We start from the raw sequence: 21,096 nt of genomic DNA on the forward strand, positions 1-21,096 counted from the left end.
AATCTCAATTTAATCTCATAAATAATCTCATATTACATCTCATATACTAATCATTTCTAAAGCAATCATTCATAAAAGTTACAAAGCTTCTAAAATAGATCAATCATCATTTGCACATCTTCTCGCGGGACTAAAAGTAAATTCTCGCCCAGTTATAGACTGCTCGCCTAGTGAGTTATGAGTTTATCACTAGAGCTCCAAGGAAATTTTTTCAAACAAATTTGCCTAGCAAGTATTTCCTCGGGTAGCGAATTAAAAGTCAATGAACCCCTAACTTGAAACTCACCCAGCGAGTAATGCTCACCCAGCAGGTCTACATAGTTCTGCAGAATCAGACTTCTACATAATGTTGTAGTCCCAAGGGAATTTATAAACTTTCCCTAGACCTTCACTGATGCCAAGCAAGCATAGATCAAACTCAAGTCTATCACAAACATCCATATCAATTGATCTTATTTGCAACACAACCACCAACAAATCTAGACAAACAGAATTCAACCATATACCATAATTTCACATATGTCATGTCATACCACAACTTAGATACAACCTCAAATTCTCAGTACAATCCTACAATATTTAAGAATTTCATCATACAACTCAATTCATGCTAGCAAATCACAGTACAACAATGTAACAAATAATTTTAAACATGTATATAACTTAAAACAGTGTAATTAGTTTCCCTTACCTATTATCTTGCTTAAATAACTTTATAAACGTCAAACGTCTCTAACTCCAAAGGATGTTTTATCTACACATAGACACATCACATGAACGATCATGATGTTTTATCTACACGTAAAAAAATCATTGATCAACAAAGACTCATACTAATTATTAAAACGACACATGAAAGTGGAAGAGGACTCACATGCAACAAAAAAAAAAACCAAAAAGAGAGCGAAAACTTAACTTACGCGAACAGAAAAATTGATTGGTCTAACTTGAAGAGTTTGTCAAGAGGATCAATCCTACTGTCTCAGTTCTTCAATCAGATGACCAGAGAGATAGAACTCCTAGAGCGAATTCAGAGAACTCTAGAAAAGTGGTTTCTAGAGAAGTAGTGTTTTAAAATAATGAAATTCTTTTATAACAATTTTATTTATACTGTAATCATTTTAAATATTAAAATAATCGAGTTTACTATTTTTAAACCACTTCCACTCTAAAAATACCATTTTCTAGGGTTTTACAATCAACATTATTGATACAATCTTATCCAGAAAAGAGTATAATCGTTTCTGAATTTGAATCTTCCAAAATCACAATGAAAATAAATCAGAGAAGAACACGGAATAAGACAGAGATGGAGGATGTCACAATCTAGCAGATTAACAAATCAAGTGAAGATTCGCCACAAAGATGTTAATTTTTGATAAGAATCAGAGTTCTAATCCAAGAACTAAGAGAATTCTCTCTCAAATAATGCAAATGCATATAATATGACTCAAAAGTTTCTATATAAGTTTTTTGTACCTTTATATATAGGCCCATAAGTTTAAGAAAACATGAGAACTCCACAAAAAGGTATGAGCCCAAAAACATAAAAAACATAGACTAATTTATAAAAGAAAGCCCAAAAACATAGAAACATAACTAATTTCTAAAAGAAAAACCCAAAGTCCAAAAACATTAATTAATTTTTCTAAAAATTATCCTTCAAATGTGCTCCAAGCCATAATCTTCATATCCTTTGAATTTCCAGTTGCTTGTAGCATCAAGAGCCTTTGAATAGATTTCATCTTCCAATCTCTTGTTTTTTACCCTTGTCATAAGTCCTTTGAATTGTAAAGGTTCATCTTCAAGTTCTTCATATACAGAATCTAGGGATAGTCATCTACTTGAAGAGAATTTGTCCTCAAATTCGTATCACTTAAAGTTAAAAAGGAGATAGTCTTCTATCAACTACTTTTGTTAATTTAGTGGAAATTGCGAAAAATATTTACCACCTAAGCCAAAGTTTGCAACGCTAAATCTTATCCATATTAATGACATAAGATTCTGAAATTTGAATTTAACTTCGGAAGATCATTAGAGATCACATAATGGAAGTAATTTCTTTTAGTGAAATGTGTCTATAAATAAAATAAAAAAATTAAATAAAAATTGTACTAGGATAAGGAGAAGGACACCTCGGGCGGACTACATATCCGAATAAATCAGAGGGTCGAAGACACTTCGACAAAGTATCACAACATGGGATAGAATACTTGAATGTTCAAATAGGCAGCAGGATAGATCACAATTAAATAAATGAGGATTAAAGATAATTAAACAAATTATAAAATCTTAAAACAAGGTAAAGACTCTAAGTCCATTAATCAAAGCTCATCTAAGTACTATATATAGTCACTTATGTCAGCAAATTCATTTATTATTATACTCTCATTTATAACACTAGCGTAACACAGGCGCTATCGCGCCTGTGTATATATTTTTTAAATATACGTGATATTATATTAGTAGGTGATAATATGATAATGTTATTAAGTTAATATATATACATATATTAGAATTATATTTATTAAAAATAAAGTGAAATATATCAGAACAGATAAAAGAATAACCATTAATAAATAAAGAAGAAGTAGAGACATCTGATTTTATAAAATTTTTGTAAAAGTAACGGTCAATTTTAAAAAATTTAAAAAATTGTTATATTTAAAGGGTAAAATCGGTATTTTAAAAAGTGGACACAAAAAGGGGAATCCCCTTTATATATTGTTATAGATAACACTAACTTAGCGTAGAGTATATTTGTAGACTGTCCCACCGAGTACATCCAAGTCATATAGAAAGAAGTCGTATCGACACAACTGGTATAGGACACATCTTGATCTGAAGAACAAGAAGGCAAGTGGACATATGTGCTTTTAAACACCTAAAAAAATTAAAATATATAACAAATTTAATGTGATTTATCCTGACACACAAATAATTGTCTAAATTTCTTGTACACTTAAAGAGATTTATGGAGTTGTAATAACAACTCTCATACTAAATCTTCATGTATTTAGATTAATTTTCTGTTTTTTTCCTCTTTCACGTTACTCATACCTGTGAGAACCAACAAGAATATAAACATGAAAAAAGCAGGACAGAACTAACTTGTTAGTATATTATCATTTTTGGAACTAACTATACATTATTTATGGGAAGAAAAACTGAGTCAAAATTTAAGGCATGTGGTATCGTGGTGTAGTTGGTTATCACGTCAGTCTAACACACTGAAGGTCTCCGGTTCAAGTCCGGGCGACGCCAAATTTAGTTATACGTTTGGTATTTTCATTTCTTACTGAATCTAAACTATAGCTTTTTCAAGGATTTACAATCTGTATTTTCCCTTTTATTCACATGTTTACATTATCCTTCTTCTTTTATGCACCTGATGTAGTTTCTTCAACAAAAAATACTCATCCTTCCAACCAGGAAAGACAGGCTTTGATCAAGAGTGGTTGGTGGAATGATTACACAAATATTTCAAATCTCAATGAACACTTTGTGGATTTAAATGGAATGATATGAGTGGAAGCATTCTTCACAAAAATATGAATGTTTTAGTGAAGTTTTCTTTTTTCTTCACAAAATATTTTAATAAACACTTTAACCAGTATTTGGCTTAAATATTTTATCCTTATTTTCGTTATTTTTATTTAATTTAGTCTTCTTTTTTGTTTTGTGTTTGGTCCTCATTTTCATCAAATTTTGGTTAATTTGATTTTTTTTACTAATGATTTTAAATAATTAATGTCTTTTAACGGTACATGTCACATGTTAGCTCTTTTTTTTTCTAATTTTTTTAAAAAAAATTTATTTTTTTTTAATTTTAAAAAAATTGTCTACAATGTCAAGTCATAATTGTGTCACGTGTCAATGTCAATGTCACGTGTCAGTTTGTGGTTGTGTTATTTTTTTTTTGTTCATTTTAATCTTTATATTCATTATTTTTGTTCAGTTTAGTGTCTATATTCATTATTTTTGTTCATTTTCATTCCAATTTTGGTTAAAATGAATCAGTTTTGTTTCTTTCAAATTGACACCAAATTTAATATCTTTTATAAAAATTATACTAATATTTTTTCTAAAATTGACATTTTTATTAATTATTTTTGAAATTCAATTATAAATTATTAAATTTAATTATAAATTGAATAAAATTATTATATTTAATTGTTAAATAAAATACAATTATTTAAAATATTATAAGAATATAAATCTTAAATGTTTTTTTCTAATATTTACGAGAGACACGTGGTCACCTCCTAAAGTTGTTAGTGTTGATTTCACAAAAGAGACCATATTGTTTCTATTTCGGGATACTTTTTTTTGGAGGAAAAAGATGGTGAAGAATGGAGGAAGAAGAAGGTGATGACTAGGTGGTGCTGGTGAAGGAAGGGGTTTCAAAGATGGAGGAAGAAGGAGGCGACATTGAAAATGGGGGAAGAAGTGGGTACCAGTAGAGGTGGAATGAGAAGAAGGGAGGCAAGTCAAGGTGAGGGAACGCTGATGGAGGTAGAGAAAAAAGATGGGGACATCGATGAAGGTGTAGGAAGAAGAAAGGAGGTAAGCTGGTGGAGGGGAAAAAGATAGTGTTAAAATTATTCGATGAATTTATTTTATTACGTGACTTATTTGAAATATGATAATGATTCTCATTGTGATTTAATAAAATATAACGATTTATTAGTTATTATGAAAAGTTATAATAAAATAAAATAAAGATCAATTTAATGAACATTAGGTTATAAAAAGAATTAAAATTATATATCTGGTCATAAAGTTCTTTTACGGTAAGTCATTAAGAATGTGTGAGAGAAAAAAGAAAAACAAAAAGATAGATTAACAAATAAAATTGTACAACGTACAAATTAAAAAAACGTATTCTCATAATATCCTTTATAATTCTATTATTTTTTATTGTGTGAGAATCTTAACTCTTAAATATTCTAAAATAGTTGTCTCGAATTAAGTACGTATGGAAACTATGATTTAATTTACAGTGAGAAGAAAAAAATAAATGTAAATGAAACACATCACAATTCTATGAAATGGCTAAATGGAGGTGCATGAAGACATTAATGAAGCAATTGAGGGCTTTAACATCAACTACTACTATTGAGCCCAATTGTCGAGTGAAAAAGTTGTTGTAATGAAGAAACTTCACTGAAATCTCAAAATTTATCATTCGATAATAGTATTTGCAGCGAGGTAAAGGTCTTAATCGAATATGTCACAAGAATCATCGTAAAGCTTCATGGGTTTTCCTCCGTACATGTTTTGTTGTATCAGGACATGAAAAGAGAAAGGTGATTTTATGTGTTGAATAAAGTAATTAATCTTCCTTAATACATTCATAATTTATAAACACCATCTCATTTAATATCCAACATACATCATTCTCACAGGCACATATCATATTACGTGTGGCTCACATTTTTCTAATTTTAGGGACTTTTTTTTATCGATTTTTTGCTTTTAAAAGCCAACTTGCAGGTACAATGTATTTTCAGGAATAAATTATTCATTGTTTTATCCACAAATTGTTAACAGAAATTTTAAGGCATATGGTGTCGTGGTGTAGTTGGTTATCACGTCAGTCTAACACGCTGAAGGTCTCCGGTTCAAGTCCGGGCGACGCCAATTTTCATCATATTTTATGCTTGTTTTTTTTCATTTCTTAATCTAAAACTAATCTTTTAACATTTCATGGTGAACACTATATTCAACAAGATGTAAATTTGAGTCCAAATTGAAGGAACTTCAACGGAGAATGCAGAATTGTTTTCTCTACGGAACTTAAGTTACTTTTAAAGAAACAAGAGTGTGACATGAAGTAGTATATTCAAGAATGCATCTCTAAACTTTTCAGAAGCTGTTCTTCAAGTTATGGAATCTTTGTCTTTCACAGAAATTTCATCAAACTGTGTCCCCCACCAGTTTAACGACTGCAACCTTGAAAAACAATATATATATATATATATATATATATATATATATATATATATATATATATATATATATATATATATATATATATATATCTCGGATTTTACTGCAATCAAAGGGCCCAATTCTGTTTTTTAAGGGAAAAGTAAACTATAAAACTAATAAAGATGACAAATCTAGCACGATGATTACATGCAAGACTTGCATAACTCCAAAGAAAAAAGAAATTCAGCACTTTGACAAAGGAAAGTTCCAATGTAAACTTGTGACATTTCTTATTTTTATTCATGCTTTATTAAAAACTTCATCATCAGTGAGAAAAAAAAAAGTATATTTACGACGACATTTTTAATTAAAATAAAAACGTAAATTCTTGTTTATTATGTTGAAGAACTTTTTAAAGTCTTTTATTTGATCATTTTTCTTTTCTGACTTGACCATTGTATCATTCACGTGTGACACTAGGTTATTTTACTCCTTGTTGATGATCACGCTTCTGAAACATCTCCAAAATCCCTTCTTTATGTACCTTTCAATTTGATTCTTTAATGTGTAACAATTATCCATATCATGTCCACGTGTTTTATTGAAATGGAATTGGACTTCCTCGTCTGATCCCATATGCACCTTAGTTCAAGTCGGAAAAACTAGTTTTGCCACATAAATGTTTTTCACCAACTCAACCTGAGAAACATTTTTACGTGCTCCAAGGGTCCTGATGTCTTGTGAACATCTTCATCTTTGGAAACGCATAGTGTTACGGTATTGGTTCTTGTAAGATATTATTTGCAAATGGTTCTGGCCAAAAGGACCGGTGTTCGATCAATCCAATCAACCAGAGCATTCAAAGTGTACTCCTCTTTTTCCTTGCCATGTGCCCTTATTTATCCTACCTTCCCTTAGTCTCCTTAGCTTCTTGGTCCCCTTAATACTTCCTTAATGCCTTGTTAATGCACTCCTTTACTCCCTATGATATGTTATCTGATCAATGTCTTTAATCTCCTCTTTAATATCCTTTACTACTTGTGTGGTATCTAAGTTGATCTACTATTTCTCCTCATAACGTATCTGATTCGGCATTAGGCCGACTGGTTGAACCTATCACCACAGAAACATATGAAAAAATATATGCATGAATTTTTTATTCTAATATCTTTTAATATAACCACTAGACAGGGAGAATTTCTTCTCATATATAAGTTCTTTGGTAATTCCCCAGATGTTGGTTAGATTAAGGTGAATATTGATGGCGCAGCTTGAGGAAGTCTTGGTCTTGTAGCTTGTGCTAACTTTTTTAGAGGTAGTATAAGTGAATATATCGATAATTTCTATGTTTTTTTTGGGTGCAAAATTCTTTTTATGCTGAAATCATGTGAGCCATTCTAGTTATTGAGTATTCTTAGGAGGTTGGCTTTAGACGTGTTTGGTTGAAAAGTGATTTTATATTTTGTGCAAAGTTTTTTCTGATTCTCAAATTATTCCATAGTCTTTTAGAGAGAAATGGAGAATTCGCTTGAAGATATATAAAAGAATAAAATTTAAGTATTCTCATATGTTTAAGGAGAGAAATAATTATACAAATAAGTTGACCTCTTTAGATTAAAAAATAAAATCTTATGTATTTTTGTACATGAATTTGGTTTGATCTCAATATTTTTTTGTTTTTATTTTTCTTTTTAATAATATTTTTTTATGTAATAACAAATAATTAGTGTGCTTTAATACATCGATATATAATTGAAATATCATAATACATAGTTATATCCAATATGACTTTAATATATATATATATATATATATATATATATATATATATATATATATATATATATATATATATATATGGGTAGGATCTTTCATTTTTATGGTAACAATGTGTACAAAGTGTTCAACAGAATTCTTTCCAATTAGCTTCAACAAATATCTTTTCATTTAGCTTCAACAAAATTCTTTCCAATTAGATTTCTTTCTTTAAACCTTTGCAGTTCTCTTTACATTCATTACTTCAATCTTCGTATTCTACATTTTTCATATTACTAAATTACTACGCAAATCCCAAAATAGATGGTATCTAATTACAATTGTTATTTGAACAGTTTGATGCAATTTGCAAAATCCAAAAATTTAGTAATTAAAATCATGAAAGTACGGCACTCACAAATTAACATAAAATTATGTTATTTTAACTTTATTTTATAAGTAATTGAAATATTTTAGGATGATATAAACTCATGATAGAATGTACGATATGAAAAACTGAAAAAAATAATAATAATCTTTGAGTAGAATTATAAGAGCTTAAAATTAAATAAAATCTAAAATGACATATTCTCAAAAAATTCCACTATCCATGAAATAAAAACAAAATGTTATATCAAATGTAGCATAGACGCATTCGTTTTTGTTGTCTCACGTTTATTAGCTACTTCAACTAATAATGTTATCAAATAATTTTAATTTAGTAAGTGTCTTAACCATTTCCAACCTTTAGTCATCAACTACCTTTTCACCTTTATCATGCATTTCAAGTTTCAAATAGTTTTTCAACTACTTGTATTAAAAATTGTCTTGGGAGATCAATTATTATAATTGAAATGATGATGGAGCTAATAACTTTTCAACATAAGTGAATTTATGGAGTTGTTGACTTTTTGGCAACAGTACTATATTTGTAAACTGTGAAATGAATTTTGTGTTCAAGTATGTACCTTAGAATATTGACGCTATTTTGTGTAATGAATGTTACTTTTTTTAAACTTAATTTCGGTGTTCAAGAAAATGTTGATTCAATTATGCAGAAAATTAAATAACCAGATTGAAGGAAATTGGTTTGGACTTTCGACATAGAACTAGTGATGAAGATTATTTGCTCTGTAATGATTTTAAATAAAGTGAAGCTTAAGCTTCACTAAATCATGTGATAGTGCATGCAATTAAGAGTGCACACAGACATACGACATTACAACTTTTTTAAATATCATCAAAACACATCCTTAAACTAAAGAAAGAACTAAGAAATCTCAACACACCAATCATAAGGAAAAGAAGAAATGGTTGAACAAATTCAGTCATAAATAAATATGCAAACAAGTTTTCATTACATCCGAATTAGCCTACTCATAACACTGCAGAGTGCAGCATCTACCTAATGAGCCGATAAATAATATATCAGATACTCTACCTAGCTGCAACTTACAACACTGAAACTACATCCTACGGTAATAGACAACATCAGACATGTTTGAAACAATCTTCAGATGAGACATTAAATAAAACAGCTGAGTCATGAACTTTGTCAGCAAGAGTGATTCAGGTTGATCTTCTTCACCTTAACAATCAGGCAAAGATATGTTAATATCAGTAGCTGACTTTCTTGAGTCTGCCATAGAGTGCATGTTCACCCAGCTCTCTCTTCTAAAGGCATTTGGAGGACTCAGGTTAGGGTTAAGACTCCCAGAATTTTGCAGCACATGTGCTCCACTCATTACATTAATATTCACATTCACATCCTCTTTTTCAGCATTGGTCGGTGGAGGCGGCGGCGGTGCCGCCGCCACCGGTGGTGTAGGAGACACGGCAATAACCGGAGAAACAGCTGCTGCTGCTGCTGCATAATCAGTAGACTTAGGCTTCTTTAGTTTCTGCTCTTGCTGGCTGCTTGGTAAAAAGCTTCCCACCACCACCTAAACATAAAGAACACATGCATAAGTCATCATCAAAGAGTGAGTATGAGTGACAGATCTAAAACCCTAAGTCAGTAAAGACAAGAACTACACACAAGTTTATCATAGAACAGTGGCAAACAGTTTCAAATTTGTTCAGATACTTAGTAATAATTTTAACAAAACCAGAGGGTGCATGTGCACACTCTCGTGTACACGTAAGTATGTCGCTGATTATGAGTATTAGCAAACTTTGTTTTGGACATTGATATTACAAAAATGGTTTTTGATTTATATGGAGGAAGATCACTTGCCTGCACAGGGCTGGCAGCTACAAGGAGACCGGCGACTCCACCGCCGACAACACGGCCGTCGGGGCTAGCCAGAGAGACAGACATTCCACCAGACCTGCTTCTTGTACCTTGGTTGTCAGTAGGCATGAATGAACCAGACAAGGAAAGTATCTCAAAACGACCCTGCAAGAGAAAATGCTTTCAGAAAAACTGTAACAGTTGTAATATATTTGAGATCAAAACAGTTCCATATTTACAGAAAATGGAACTTCCAACTATGGATAGATTTAGTAGAGACTATTCCTCAAGATTATGACAAGTGATGCAACTTTCAACTTTCTCAATACTAATACCAATACCAATGAACAGTTATGATGTATTTGGTTAAGTAGAGAAGAGAAAGGAAGAAAATAAGAGAACAGGAATAAGAATGATTGAAGTAAAAGAAAAATAATGCAGCATTGGAACTAAAGAGTAAAAGAACAGAACTGAAGAAACTTTTCTATCCTAGTTCAGATTAGGAGAGTCAAAACAAAAGAAATAAATAACTTCAATGCAAAATGTTTTAGAACAACTAAATTTAGGATATGTTCGGATAATATTCTCCATAAGTACTTCTTAGAAAGAGAAATAAGAAAAATGTTAAATAAGCTTATTCATTAGTTAAAATTAGCTGATGCAGAGGCAAATTTACACAAAATTTAACATAAATATAACTTCTCCAAGATTTTATAAGTCAATTTGTGTATAAGCTAATTTTAGTTGACAGAAAAACTCATTACATTGTTTCTTATTTTTCTCTTCTAAAGAAGCTTGTCCATTCAGACCATTTACCAAAAAAAGATTAAAGTTTTAACACCATTTTTTTTCTTAATAAAAATTATTTATTTTGCTTTAGCAATTTTGCCATAAAAAGTTATTGAACTATTTAAGAAACTAAACATGAAAAAGATAACCTATTTCTCTTCTCCTATCAAGCAAAAAGAGAAAATTGGTATTTCTATCATTTCTCCCTTTTCTCCATCTCCTTCCTCTCCAATTACACCCAAAGCAAACAACATGAAAATGAAATACATGAACATGTTGTTTCCTAAGTACATTAAATGTCATTATTCAACAAATTGCAACAACCAAAAAAGTTTTAGGATAACTAAAAAAACGAATGCATCCACTTGGTAATCAAAGTTTTTTGTTCAACTATCATTCAAATGAGTTCATGCAGGCTTAGACAGAAGGAGGATTCTTGTGCAAAATTGCATTAAAATATCAGAAAGCTCCAAAAAAAGAAATACAATAAAACAATGAATGACATAAATTAATGTCACACCTCATAAGTTAAAGTGCCCCCAGAAGAATCAGGTTGTCGAAGTGTAACATTAGAAATTACACCATTAGCAGATAAAATACAAATAGCTCTTGGCCCTTGTTGAGAGAAGGATATCACCTTCATTGTAATGTCCTACAACAACCAATGAGTAATGCAAGATAACATCAATCAACTATAATCATCATCATATTATGAACTTTACTATAATCATTGAATCTGAGTAGTACCCTTCTTTCCAAAACACCATAATAAAGCATGAACACAAAAACTAAAAAAGGGGAAAAACTCAATTCAATGAAACTTTTCCTTTGCCCTGTCCCAGTGAAGCATACCTCACCAGCATTGACAGTGATGATGTGTGGCATAAAATTTGTACCATCAGAGCATGCATTCAAGTCACCTACAGAAGCACCAAAAATAGATATCACTGATCTGAGTTGAAGCTTAGAAACCAATCACTAATATCTGAAAAAAAAAAAAAATCATGTTTTGGAACAAAAGATGGCTTCAAAGGCTGTTGAAAAATTTAGAACTGAATGAAACATTTGTGGAAAGTAGTTTCAAAGAACCACAAACAAGTAATTCATCATCAGAAACACAAACACACTTGAAACTTCACTACAAGGTACAACAAAAAGAAAGTCACTTGAAAAACCATATTCATTACCAACAAGAACAATCAACATTGAACTCATCAAAGAGACAAGGATGCATGATTTACCTAGATAATCCAAACCAAGTTTTTTCGACTGTTTATACTCCATTCCCCGCATTTTCCCCCTCTTGCCAGATGAAAAATCATTAGAAGATGGTGCAGAAGACGAGATTGGCATTGGTGACAATGCCATAGTGACAGACCCATCAGGTCCATATTTCCTTGGTCTACCTCGTTTCTTCTTTGCTGTTCCATCCAACCCCACACTCACCGGTGAGATTCCAATACCTGGAGCACCACCAATGCCGCCGCCACCGCCGCCGCCGCCACCACCACCATCAGGGACATGAACCTGATTTGGTGCTTCACTCCTTGGTGCAACATGATAAGCTGATGGAGCTTCTGCCCCTATCACTGTAACCCCAGAACTAATACCTTCTCTGCTTTCCATGCAAATTTTGATTCTTCACTCCCCAACCCTGTATCACCAAACCAACACCTACAAACCCAGAATAGAATGAAGAACAATTAGTAAGTAAACGGAATATTAGAGCATAATCCATTAAAAAAAATCATAGCTTTTCCCAGAAACATCAATGCCTTCAAGCAAACCTTCTAGAGCATGTTACAAAGACACTGTGAAAACCCATCTAAGGATCTCACTGACAACTAAGAAGGTAATGAAAAGATGCAAACTTCAGTTTTACAATAAGATTTTTCACTTAATCAGCAAGATCTGTTGAGATTTTTAGCTATATGCAATGAGAAAAAAAAATTAAAAAAAAAAAAAATCAACACTTCGTGTTCTTAGTAGAGGAATCATAATAAGAAATGCAGAGTTAAGATTTTTGGTATTTGTTCATGTCTGAAAACGGGTACTTGGTTTCAAACACAGGAACAGGAAATTTACCTCTTGGCAAGAGATGAAAAAAGAAAAAGAAAATATTAGCCACTAAAAGCAAAATAACAAAAACCAGTAAAATAGTACAATTTTATAGTTTTTCAAAAGAATTCCCCACTTGGCTAAAATAACTAGGAAAAACCTGGTAAAGATAAAAAAAATCATCCATTTGTTCAAATATTTCTCAAGCTGGAGTGCAAAAATAAAGCAGAAGCCACAGAAAAACATCATAGGCTTTTCAGAAACAGAAAAACAAACAACACCCTTTGCCATAAATCTGCTTCATACCCAGCATTTTTTTGTTTCCAATCTTTAAAAGACAGAAAGCTGGAAGAAAGGAGAAAAATAGTAATAAATACCAAAAATACAAAATAACATTACGAAACAAAGCTCCTTATATATTCTCTTATGGAAAGCATATCAACATCAGGGTGTGGATATTCTTCAGAATGCAAAGATCATGACCTGTCACAGTGATTCCACACTTGAGCAAGCTTCTTCCAAAGCTGAAAACTTGTATTCAGATTTCTTTTTCAGCTCAACAAGAAACTCATCAACTCAACTGGACTCACCCCAGAGAGTGAAAACACAAAAAGAAGAAAAAAAAATACACAAAAAAAGAAGAAAAAAATACACTGTTTGCTCTGGAAAATTGAAGCCACTTACAAATTTCAGAAGGTGAAAAATACTCGTTGGCTGGTTGGTTTTTCCAAAGCTGCTTGAATTGAGAGTTGAAAAAGAAAGAAAAATGGAAAGCTCAAAATAAATACTACTGTTACAGCAATTAAAAGCTAAATAACAATACCGATAATAATTATTATTATTATCATCATTCAGGAAGAAAAAAAAAGTGTAATAATAAAGTGTGTTTCAATTAAACAAATAAAATATATTAAAGATTTTATTTGATTTGAATAAATTCCTAAACCCGATAAATACAATTTGGTTAAGAAGAATTTGGCGTCCGTGAGGGGCAATTAAAAATTCTGAAAATCAAAATCAAAATCAAAATGTGTGTACCCATTTGAATCCATGGTTATTATGGTAAATTTGTTGTAAAGCAATCAAATTTATAGAAAATAAAGTGTTCTCTTTTTCTTTTTTTATTCTCAAATTAATTAATTTTCCTATTTAAAGCTGCAAAGACAGTGTTGGACGGCCAAACCTTTATGTTTCCGCTGACCTCCTTTTTGTCTTTTTTCTCAAAATGAAATATTGTGTCACTTATTATGCCCTTAATCTTCCTTCTAATTACCCTTAATGCCACTGAAGTGGAACTCTTTTTTCTTCCATTTTCTTATTTTTATCCTTTTTTATTAAAAAAATCTGTTAAATTCATTGAATGTCTTTAGTTTGGAGTTAATTAGGGTTGCTTCCATTGACAAAATTGAAGTGTGACCAACAAAAAGTTGTTGATTTTTGTTCATAAATACCCACCAATTATTATAATATTATTTTATTAAACAACAATATATTTATTGTTTAAACAAGAAGGCTTGTAGATTAGAAAGAGGCAGAGAAATAAAGATTCCAGACTTTCAAAATATATAATGCCAATTACTTCTTTGAAAATATCAACCTCACAATCATCTTAATTATTTGCAGAGTAAGAAAAAGTTAACAAGAAAAACATTAAATTAATTTTAAGACGATTTAATGTCCCCTTTTGCTTTTTGTTTTATTTGAACCATAATAATATTTCTAAAATAATACACAAGTTGTGTTTATAATTAAGGATAGAATTCAATCTCCCCGTAAATCAGCAAGTGCTGTGATGAGTAATTAGTCATACATCTATTTTATTAAAACAATTTAATTATTCATATATTATTTTTCACGATTTTTTTTTCGTCAAACCTGAAATATTATCATCAGATTATAACACTCCTCTTAAATTTTAATCTCAAACATCTTTAAAATATTCAAAATCCTTAACAAAATCAAAATCTAACAGGAGTAATGATTCATGGATACTATAAAGATGTATTAACATCTAGTGTACACTTAGAAAAATAATAAAAATAGTAAATTTATAGGTTATGTATATAATAATAAAAGAGAAATAAAAAAATATAAATGTACTATAAATAGGTGTAGAAAAAATCAATGTGTTTGTGAATATTTTTCATCTAAGATCATAGTGGTTGGAGGGTTTGGTGTTCATGTGAGTTTTGGTGAGGAGATTGTGGAGAAAGGAAAGTAATTATTTTTTCTATATAAGTAGTGAATTTAATGTTCAAGAATTTAGGATTTAAGAAAAAAAATTCAATGGAGTTAATTTTAAACTAAAGAAAAATTGGGATAGCCATTTTTTGTCCATCAAACAAAACATAAACAAATTTAATTGATGATAATAATTATATAAGGACTAAAGTTATTTGCATGCATTCCATGTTGAATGTTGAATTAGCATTTATAATTACCCATCAAAAGAAAAAAAAAAAGTCATAATTCTATGTATAGAAATAAACCATGATCACAATAGTTATCTAAAAAGATGGAGAATAATAACATTAAAAAGATACTAAACTATTTAAAAACATAATAATTAAACGTACTTAGACCCCATAACGTTGAATTAGGTTTTATTATATAGCCTTCTGTTTCACTACAAAAATATTTTTTAAAAAATAATTTTTATTTAGATCGTTGAAATTGCTAGAATCAAGTCTTGTTTAAGAAAAAAAAAGTATTTTATGGCAAAAATCATTATACCAAGCAAGGATAATTGAGTAATTTTGTTATATATATATATATATATATATATATGATTAAAAAAAGTGAATTGAATTTAATAGAAAAAAAAGGTAGATATTTGTTGGTGTTGTATAAAAAGGGTATGGTGTGTGATGTATTGGCATTGATGACATAATGTTTATGCATGGAATGTGTAATGTGTAATAAAGAAAAAGAAGATGTTGTTGATTACATGGTAGAATCTGAAAGCAGAGAGTGTCACGTGAGAGAGTCACGTGAGAGTGGGGATTGGTCATTGTAGCAGGTAGCCACCTGCCTCAGTTAGGAAACACTTTCCTTACCCGTGAGTTAGTGACGGAAACAAAAAATTATTATTTATTATTATTTTTTGGATAAAAAAAGAAATTAAGAAAACCATATCTTGCCCACAAAGTCATGCCTTCCATCAACAAATTTAATAAAGTTACGTTTCATCTAATCTAATCTAATCTAACTTAGATCTTATTATTATTATTATTATTATTATTATTATTATTATTATTATTATTATTATTATCAATCAAAAACCCTTTTCAAATTGTATCTAGATTCAAGGATTAGTTACAATCCAACTATTCAAAACAAATCAAATAGAATGCTCGTTTAATTCGAATAAAATGAGATAAAGTTTTGTGTATTAGTTAAGTGCGTGTGATACTTTTCTATTAATAATTAGAAAATAAAGATTTGATATAAATTTAAATATTTTTAATTAAGTTCTCTTGTAAGTACTTTAATTTTGTATTAATTTTTCAATTAAGTCTACAGTATTTGATTTGTTTAAATAACGTTGTTATTTTGGATTGTTATCTTATTTAATTATATGGATGTATTAAAAAATGTAAAATTTTGTTATTAATATAAAAATATATTGTACTTAGTATAAAATAACGAGTAACATTTATTGTTTGTATTGAAAACATACTAGATAACAAGTTTTATCATATTTTCGAATGATTTTTATATCATCATTTATAGCGATTAAGAGACAGTTCATTTCACACTCATTAGTGAAGACATGTTAGACGAACAAATTGAATATGTAGTCGAGACTGAGTAAACATAGTCAGCTAAAATCAACATGGACCATATGTAATTACAAAGATTAATATGTAAAACTGATTAGTAGAATCCGAAAGAGATTAACAAAAATAATCATCTAGTAGTCGAAACTCAATAAGGTAAAAGTCCATAAACATAATGTCAATAACATTGCTCACAAGGTAATTAATTAATTATATATTTATTACAATTTTTATAATCACGTAACGTCCACTTGAGTGGAAGAGTGTCTTTTGCATACACACTTCCTCTGAAATTGTGGTGACATTTGCAATAGTTCCCAGATACCTTGATATTAAGAAATTATTTCTACTAGAAGATCGAAAATATAATAAAACTCTTGTGAGTGTTCATAATAAATATTTAAATAATTACAGTATCATTTTAATATTGATCACAAAATCTCATATTTCTTAACATAAAAAAATAATAAAAAATAAATTAAAAAATTAACGAAATTCAATTAAAAGATTTTAAATTTATTGAAACTTAAAATTTAATTAAACTAAAATTCTATCATGAAAGTTCTAATATAATTCTTATTATATTTCCATAACCTAATTTTTTTTAAATAAGATAGGAAAGGAAAAAAAAAGTAGTGCGAAAAACAGAGCAATTATGGATGGGTGTTTAGTTTTAGGTGGGATCAATTTTCAAACAATGTTAAATGCTTATCATGGTGGGTGGAAATTACGTGCTGGTCCCTTAAGCTTTATCAAAAAACAACACTTTACCTATATTTATTTACAAAATATTATTATCCTAACAACCCTTTTTTATAATCAATTTTTCATTGACTGGGAGAGGGGCAGAGAAGAATATGAAATTCTCTTTCTTTTTTTAAATTAAAGAATGTGAATTCTTTGTACACACCAAACCAAATTTATCATGAGTTAGGGGTGCATTTTCTCTAAGACATATTTTATTGTTTGTTAAAGTTTATTAAAAATGTTAAATTAATTAAAAAAATCAGTAAATAAAAAATAAGATTGTTTAAAAGTTGTAATTTATAATAAATTTTAAGATACTAATAAATAATATGTTTGAAAGATGATGTTAGAGAGTTGTATTTATATGTGTTTCGGGTATAGGGATTGAGTGACTATCCGAACACACTTGTCTTTTTTCTTTTTCTCGTCACTACTCGGTTCTTCTATTTCTTTCTGTTCGGTTTTTCAGACAATTCGGATACATGTAAATTAGACTCTGATGCTTAAGTCAAAGTCAGTTCAAGTTCGTTCGGAATTAACAATTAATGTTGTCATAAATGCGAAGTAAAAGTCTTTACTAACTTACCTTGGGGTACTATTTATAGTTTTTTATGTGGGCATGTGATTAGGATTTTCTTAATTGAGGCTCAATTGCTTTTTAAACTTGATTACTAACTTGTTTTACTTTAACTACAAATGTTTGATTCTTTCGCTTCGCCGCCCGACTAACGAGGTCGTGCGTGCGCTCCGTGATCAGTTGTGACTTTGTGCCCTAACGGTCATATGAGAATAGCAAGTCATGGCTGATGTTGTCAAGGGCTACATGAAGATGAATCTTAATGTGATTTTTAGTTAGTTGTTGACAAAACCAATGTGGTATAAGATCGCCTGTATCAACCGTTGCGGACGATCTTCAATCACTTTTTCTTGGGTCGTTCAGTCATGGAGGGTGATCAAGTCCACTGTACATATGTCTTTTTCTTTTTGAGAAAGGTTGCATGAACTTGAAACAATTTTTTTTTTAAGTTATATCATGTATATTGTATTAATTTTCATTTTTTTTCTGATAATGAAAATAAAAAAACTGTTGTTTTAATATTTTCAGTACAAAATCTTAAATGAAAAAATGTTTTTTAATTTCATTCATATACAGAAATAACAAGTCATTATCAACATATTAAAATACTAAAAGTTATCCAATTATGTTGGTATAAGATTTTAAGAAATGAAGTACAAAATATAGCTAAACAATTGAAATATCCATATCACAAAGTTACAATAAAGCTCAACAATTTAATCAAGTTTAGAAAAGACAAAATTACTTTTTGATCAGTAAATTATATAGGATTTCTTTCAGTGGAAGTAAAACACACAAATGGAATAAAGTGCAGTTTAATTTTTAATAGGTTAAGTGTTTTCTTCAAGAAACCTCAAAGTTTGTGTGTGTATAATTTATCCTAATGCAAAATGTTTACACAAAAATAACTTTTTAACAATAATTTTTGTTTACTCTTTCTTATATAATTGCATATGCACATACAAGAAAAAAAATTAAAAACAAAATAAACATAATATCACGTACACCATTCATCATTATTTTAATATTCAAATAAGGAATCTTAATATGGGTACAAACAAATCTTAAGACTTAAAAATAATTCAAATTTTAAATTGGAAGTTGAGGGAAAAATCATTCACCCCAAAGTACATTTCTTTTATTTTGGACCAAACATTGAAGTTAAATATCTTTAATAACACTTGTACTCACTCCATTATTTAGAACAAAGAAAACCCTAATAGCATTTTAAATTTAATTCTTTAAATTATAAAAATTGTGTTCGTGTTTAACAAGGACCACATGTATTATCTATTAATATAGTATTCATTTAACATTATTTTATTTGTACGAAATATTTATCAATTTTCCCAATGACTAATTTTTGTCAAAAAGAAACACGATTTATTATTTTTTAAACTAAAAAAATTCGAAGTCTAGTTAGTTCCTAAAATTAACATGTCTTAATTATAATATTAAGAATTCAATTTGAATTGTAAGTGTTAGTGGTATTAGCTGTACATCAATTTCATTTGAATATAAAATAGTGAATCATTTGCCGTGATAAAAACGATTTTTGATATCTTAAGAATTTGGCATAATTAATAACTTTTTTTGTGTGTGTGTGTTGATGTCTTTTTAATCGAGTGTAGCATCTCTGTCTAATCTTTTCTTCCAGTGAAATTTCAAACACAATCATTAACATTAGATTTTCTTAATAAAGAATCCATGCCTTTGCTTCCTTTCAAATCATTATAATTGATTGAATCTCGCAAAAAAGAAAAAATTGGTTCAAAAACCAAAACTTCAAGTTCAATTCAAACTGTTTGCTGAATTTTTTTTTTTTGCTGGAAATTAATAAACAAAATCTCAATCTCAATGTTTGTAAAAGATCAATAACTTTAATTGAGGTTTAAGTTTTTAATAGACTTAGATAATTTTAATTAGTTTTTTACTGATTTTTAATTAAATATTTAATTTCCTTTTTTCATTTTTAATCGAATTTTATAGTTTAATTTTCTATTTATTAAGTGATATAATTATTATATTATTATATTTTTATTTATTTATCTTTATGTGTTAAGAATCAGAAGGTTACGTGAATATTTAAGTTAATGTAAAATAACAGATTATTTTGATTGTTGAATACACATCTGAATAAAATCATAGAACAGGATATCAATTAAAAAAAATTATAAAATTTTGAATACTTGATAAGATAAAATAAAAATTAATAAAACTTAATTAAAAAAAATATATATATATATATATATATATATATATATATATATATATATATATATATATATATATATATGTATATGTATCAGGCGATTTTAGTCAAGATTTTAATATAATAATATAACAATCAAGATTTTAGTCAAAATATTAATTAAATCAAGATTTTAGTCCATTTTTGTTTTATTATATAACTAGATAGTTCATTAGGCCACCTGATCCCATAATAGACAATTTGATCATAATACTTGTGGACAAACTTTAGATATTGATAAATAAAAAAAATTCAAAGAGAAATTTATTAAAGAAAGAAAATATTAGGAGTGACAACGTGGATCGGCTGTTACATTTAAGTTCGTCCCACACTTAGCTCACGAAATGTGGGTTGGACTAGTCCGCTCAGCATTGAAAATGTGGGTTGAAAAGTCTGATTTGTCCTGCATAAATTATCTACATATCCACAGGACAATCCATTTTTTTTTTATTTCTTGTGATAAAGTTTTCAATGTTCAACAAATTGGAAAACTCTAACAAGTTCACAAAATGAAACAAAGACTTTAGGAGATTGAATGATAAATTTATAACTTAACATTTTCATCATATTCATATTCGTACTTTGACATGCACAGTGAATTCTTTTTCAAATTTTAACACGTTAAAAAATACATAACACTTGTTTTTTCCATTACAAAAGATCATAAGGAAAGTAACCAATATAAAGAAGTGCAAATTTTTTTTTCTTTATGTGAGTCGCAGGTCAACTCGCGCAAACTGCAAGTTATATACAGGTTGAGCTTTTGCGGGCTAACGGATTATATCTTGACTCCGTCTCACACTTGTTTTGTTGTCTTACATGCTGGTCCGCCAGAACAAGTTCACATTCTCATCCCTAAAATATATATATATATATATATATATATATATATATATATATATATATTATAGATATATTTCATAAATATTTTTTTATATTATATTTAACTTTATTATTTTTATTCAATGTAAAA

At 29.1% G+C, this 21,096-nt stretch overlaps 1 protein-coding gene and 2 non-coding genes across 5 annotated transcripts; 2 read left to right on the top strand and 1 right to left on the bottom strand.

Moving 5' to 3' along the window:
- The first annotated feature begins 3,190 nt into the window (after positions 1–3,190).
- Positions 3,191–3,264, top strand: TRNAV-AAC (transfer RNA valine (anticodon AAC)). Its single transcript has one exon. It is a non-coding gene; the product is annotated as a tRNA-Val (tRNA).
- A 2,305-nt stretch (positions 3,265–5,569) lies between these two features.
- On the top strand, positions 5,570–5,643 carry TRNAV-AAC (transfer RNA valine (anticodon AAC)). The gene has a single exon. It is a non-coding gene; the product is annotated as a tRNA-Val (tRNA).
- A 3,341-nt stretch (positions 5,644–8,984) lies between these two features.
- LOC114167232 (AT-hook motif nuclear-localized protein 7-like) lies at positions 8,985–13,649 on the bottom strand. 3 transcript variants are annotated; one of them, XM_028052252.2, is made up of 7 exons: positions 13,454–13,626; positions 13,253–13,300; positions 11,953–12,385; positions 11,564–11,631; positions 11,232–11,363; positions 9,926–10,087; positions 8,985–9,632 (listed from the first exon to the last, which is right to left on the bottom strand). In XM_028052252.2, exons 3-7 carry the CDS (start codon positions 12,335–12,337, stop codon positions 9,279–9,281), a joined length of 1,101 nt encoding a protein of 366 aa, XP_027908053.2. In that variant the 5' UTR covers positions 12,338–12,385; positions 13,253–13,300; positions 13,454–13,626; the 3' UTR covers positions 8,985–9,278. The 3 variants fall into 3 exon arrangements, with proteins under 3 accessions (XP_027908053.2, XP_027908054.2, XP_027908051.2); XM_028052253.2 differs by having other exon boundaries at positions 13,253–13,293; positions 13,454–13,471; XM_028052250.2 differs by lacking the exon at positions 13,253–13,300 and having other exon boundaries at positions 13,454–13,649.
- Positions 13,650–21,096: the final 7,447 nt, after the last annotated feature.

Source organism: Vigna unguiculata, chromosome 10, assembly GCF_037176805.1.
Source record: "Vigna unguiculata cultivar grain cowpea cultivar isolate G323 ecotype 2 chromosome 10, ASM3717680v1, whole genome shotgun sequence".
In the NCBI taxonomy this organism is placed as follows: domain Eukaryota; kingdom Viridiplantae; phylum Streptophyta; class Magnoliopsida; order Fabales; family Fabaceae; genus Vigna; species Vigna unguiculata.

What these genes read in the sequence shown, in the direction of transcription:
- LOC114167232 (XM_028052250.2), bottom strand. Translation starts at nt 12,337, where the DNA reads ATGGAAAGCAGAGAAGGTATTAGTTCTGGGGTTACAGTGATAGGGGCA. An exon ending in TCACTGTCAATGCTGGTGAG is followed by an intron (nt 11,364 to 11,563) that starts GTATGCTTCACT and finishes TGGTTGTTGTAG; the next exon opens with GACATTACAATGAAGGTGAT. An exon ending in GGGGCACTTTAACTTATGAG is followed by an intron (nt 10,088 to 11,231) that starts GTGTGACATTAA and finishes TTTCTCTTGCAG; the next exon opens with GGTCGTTTTGAGATACTTTC.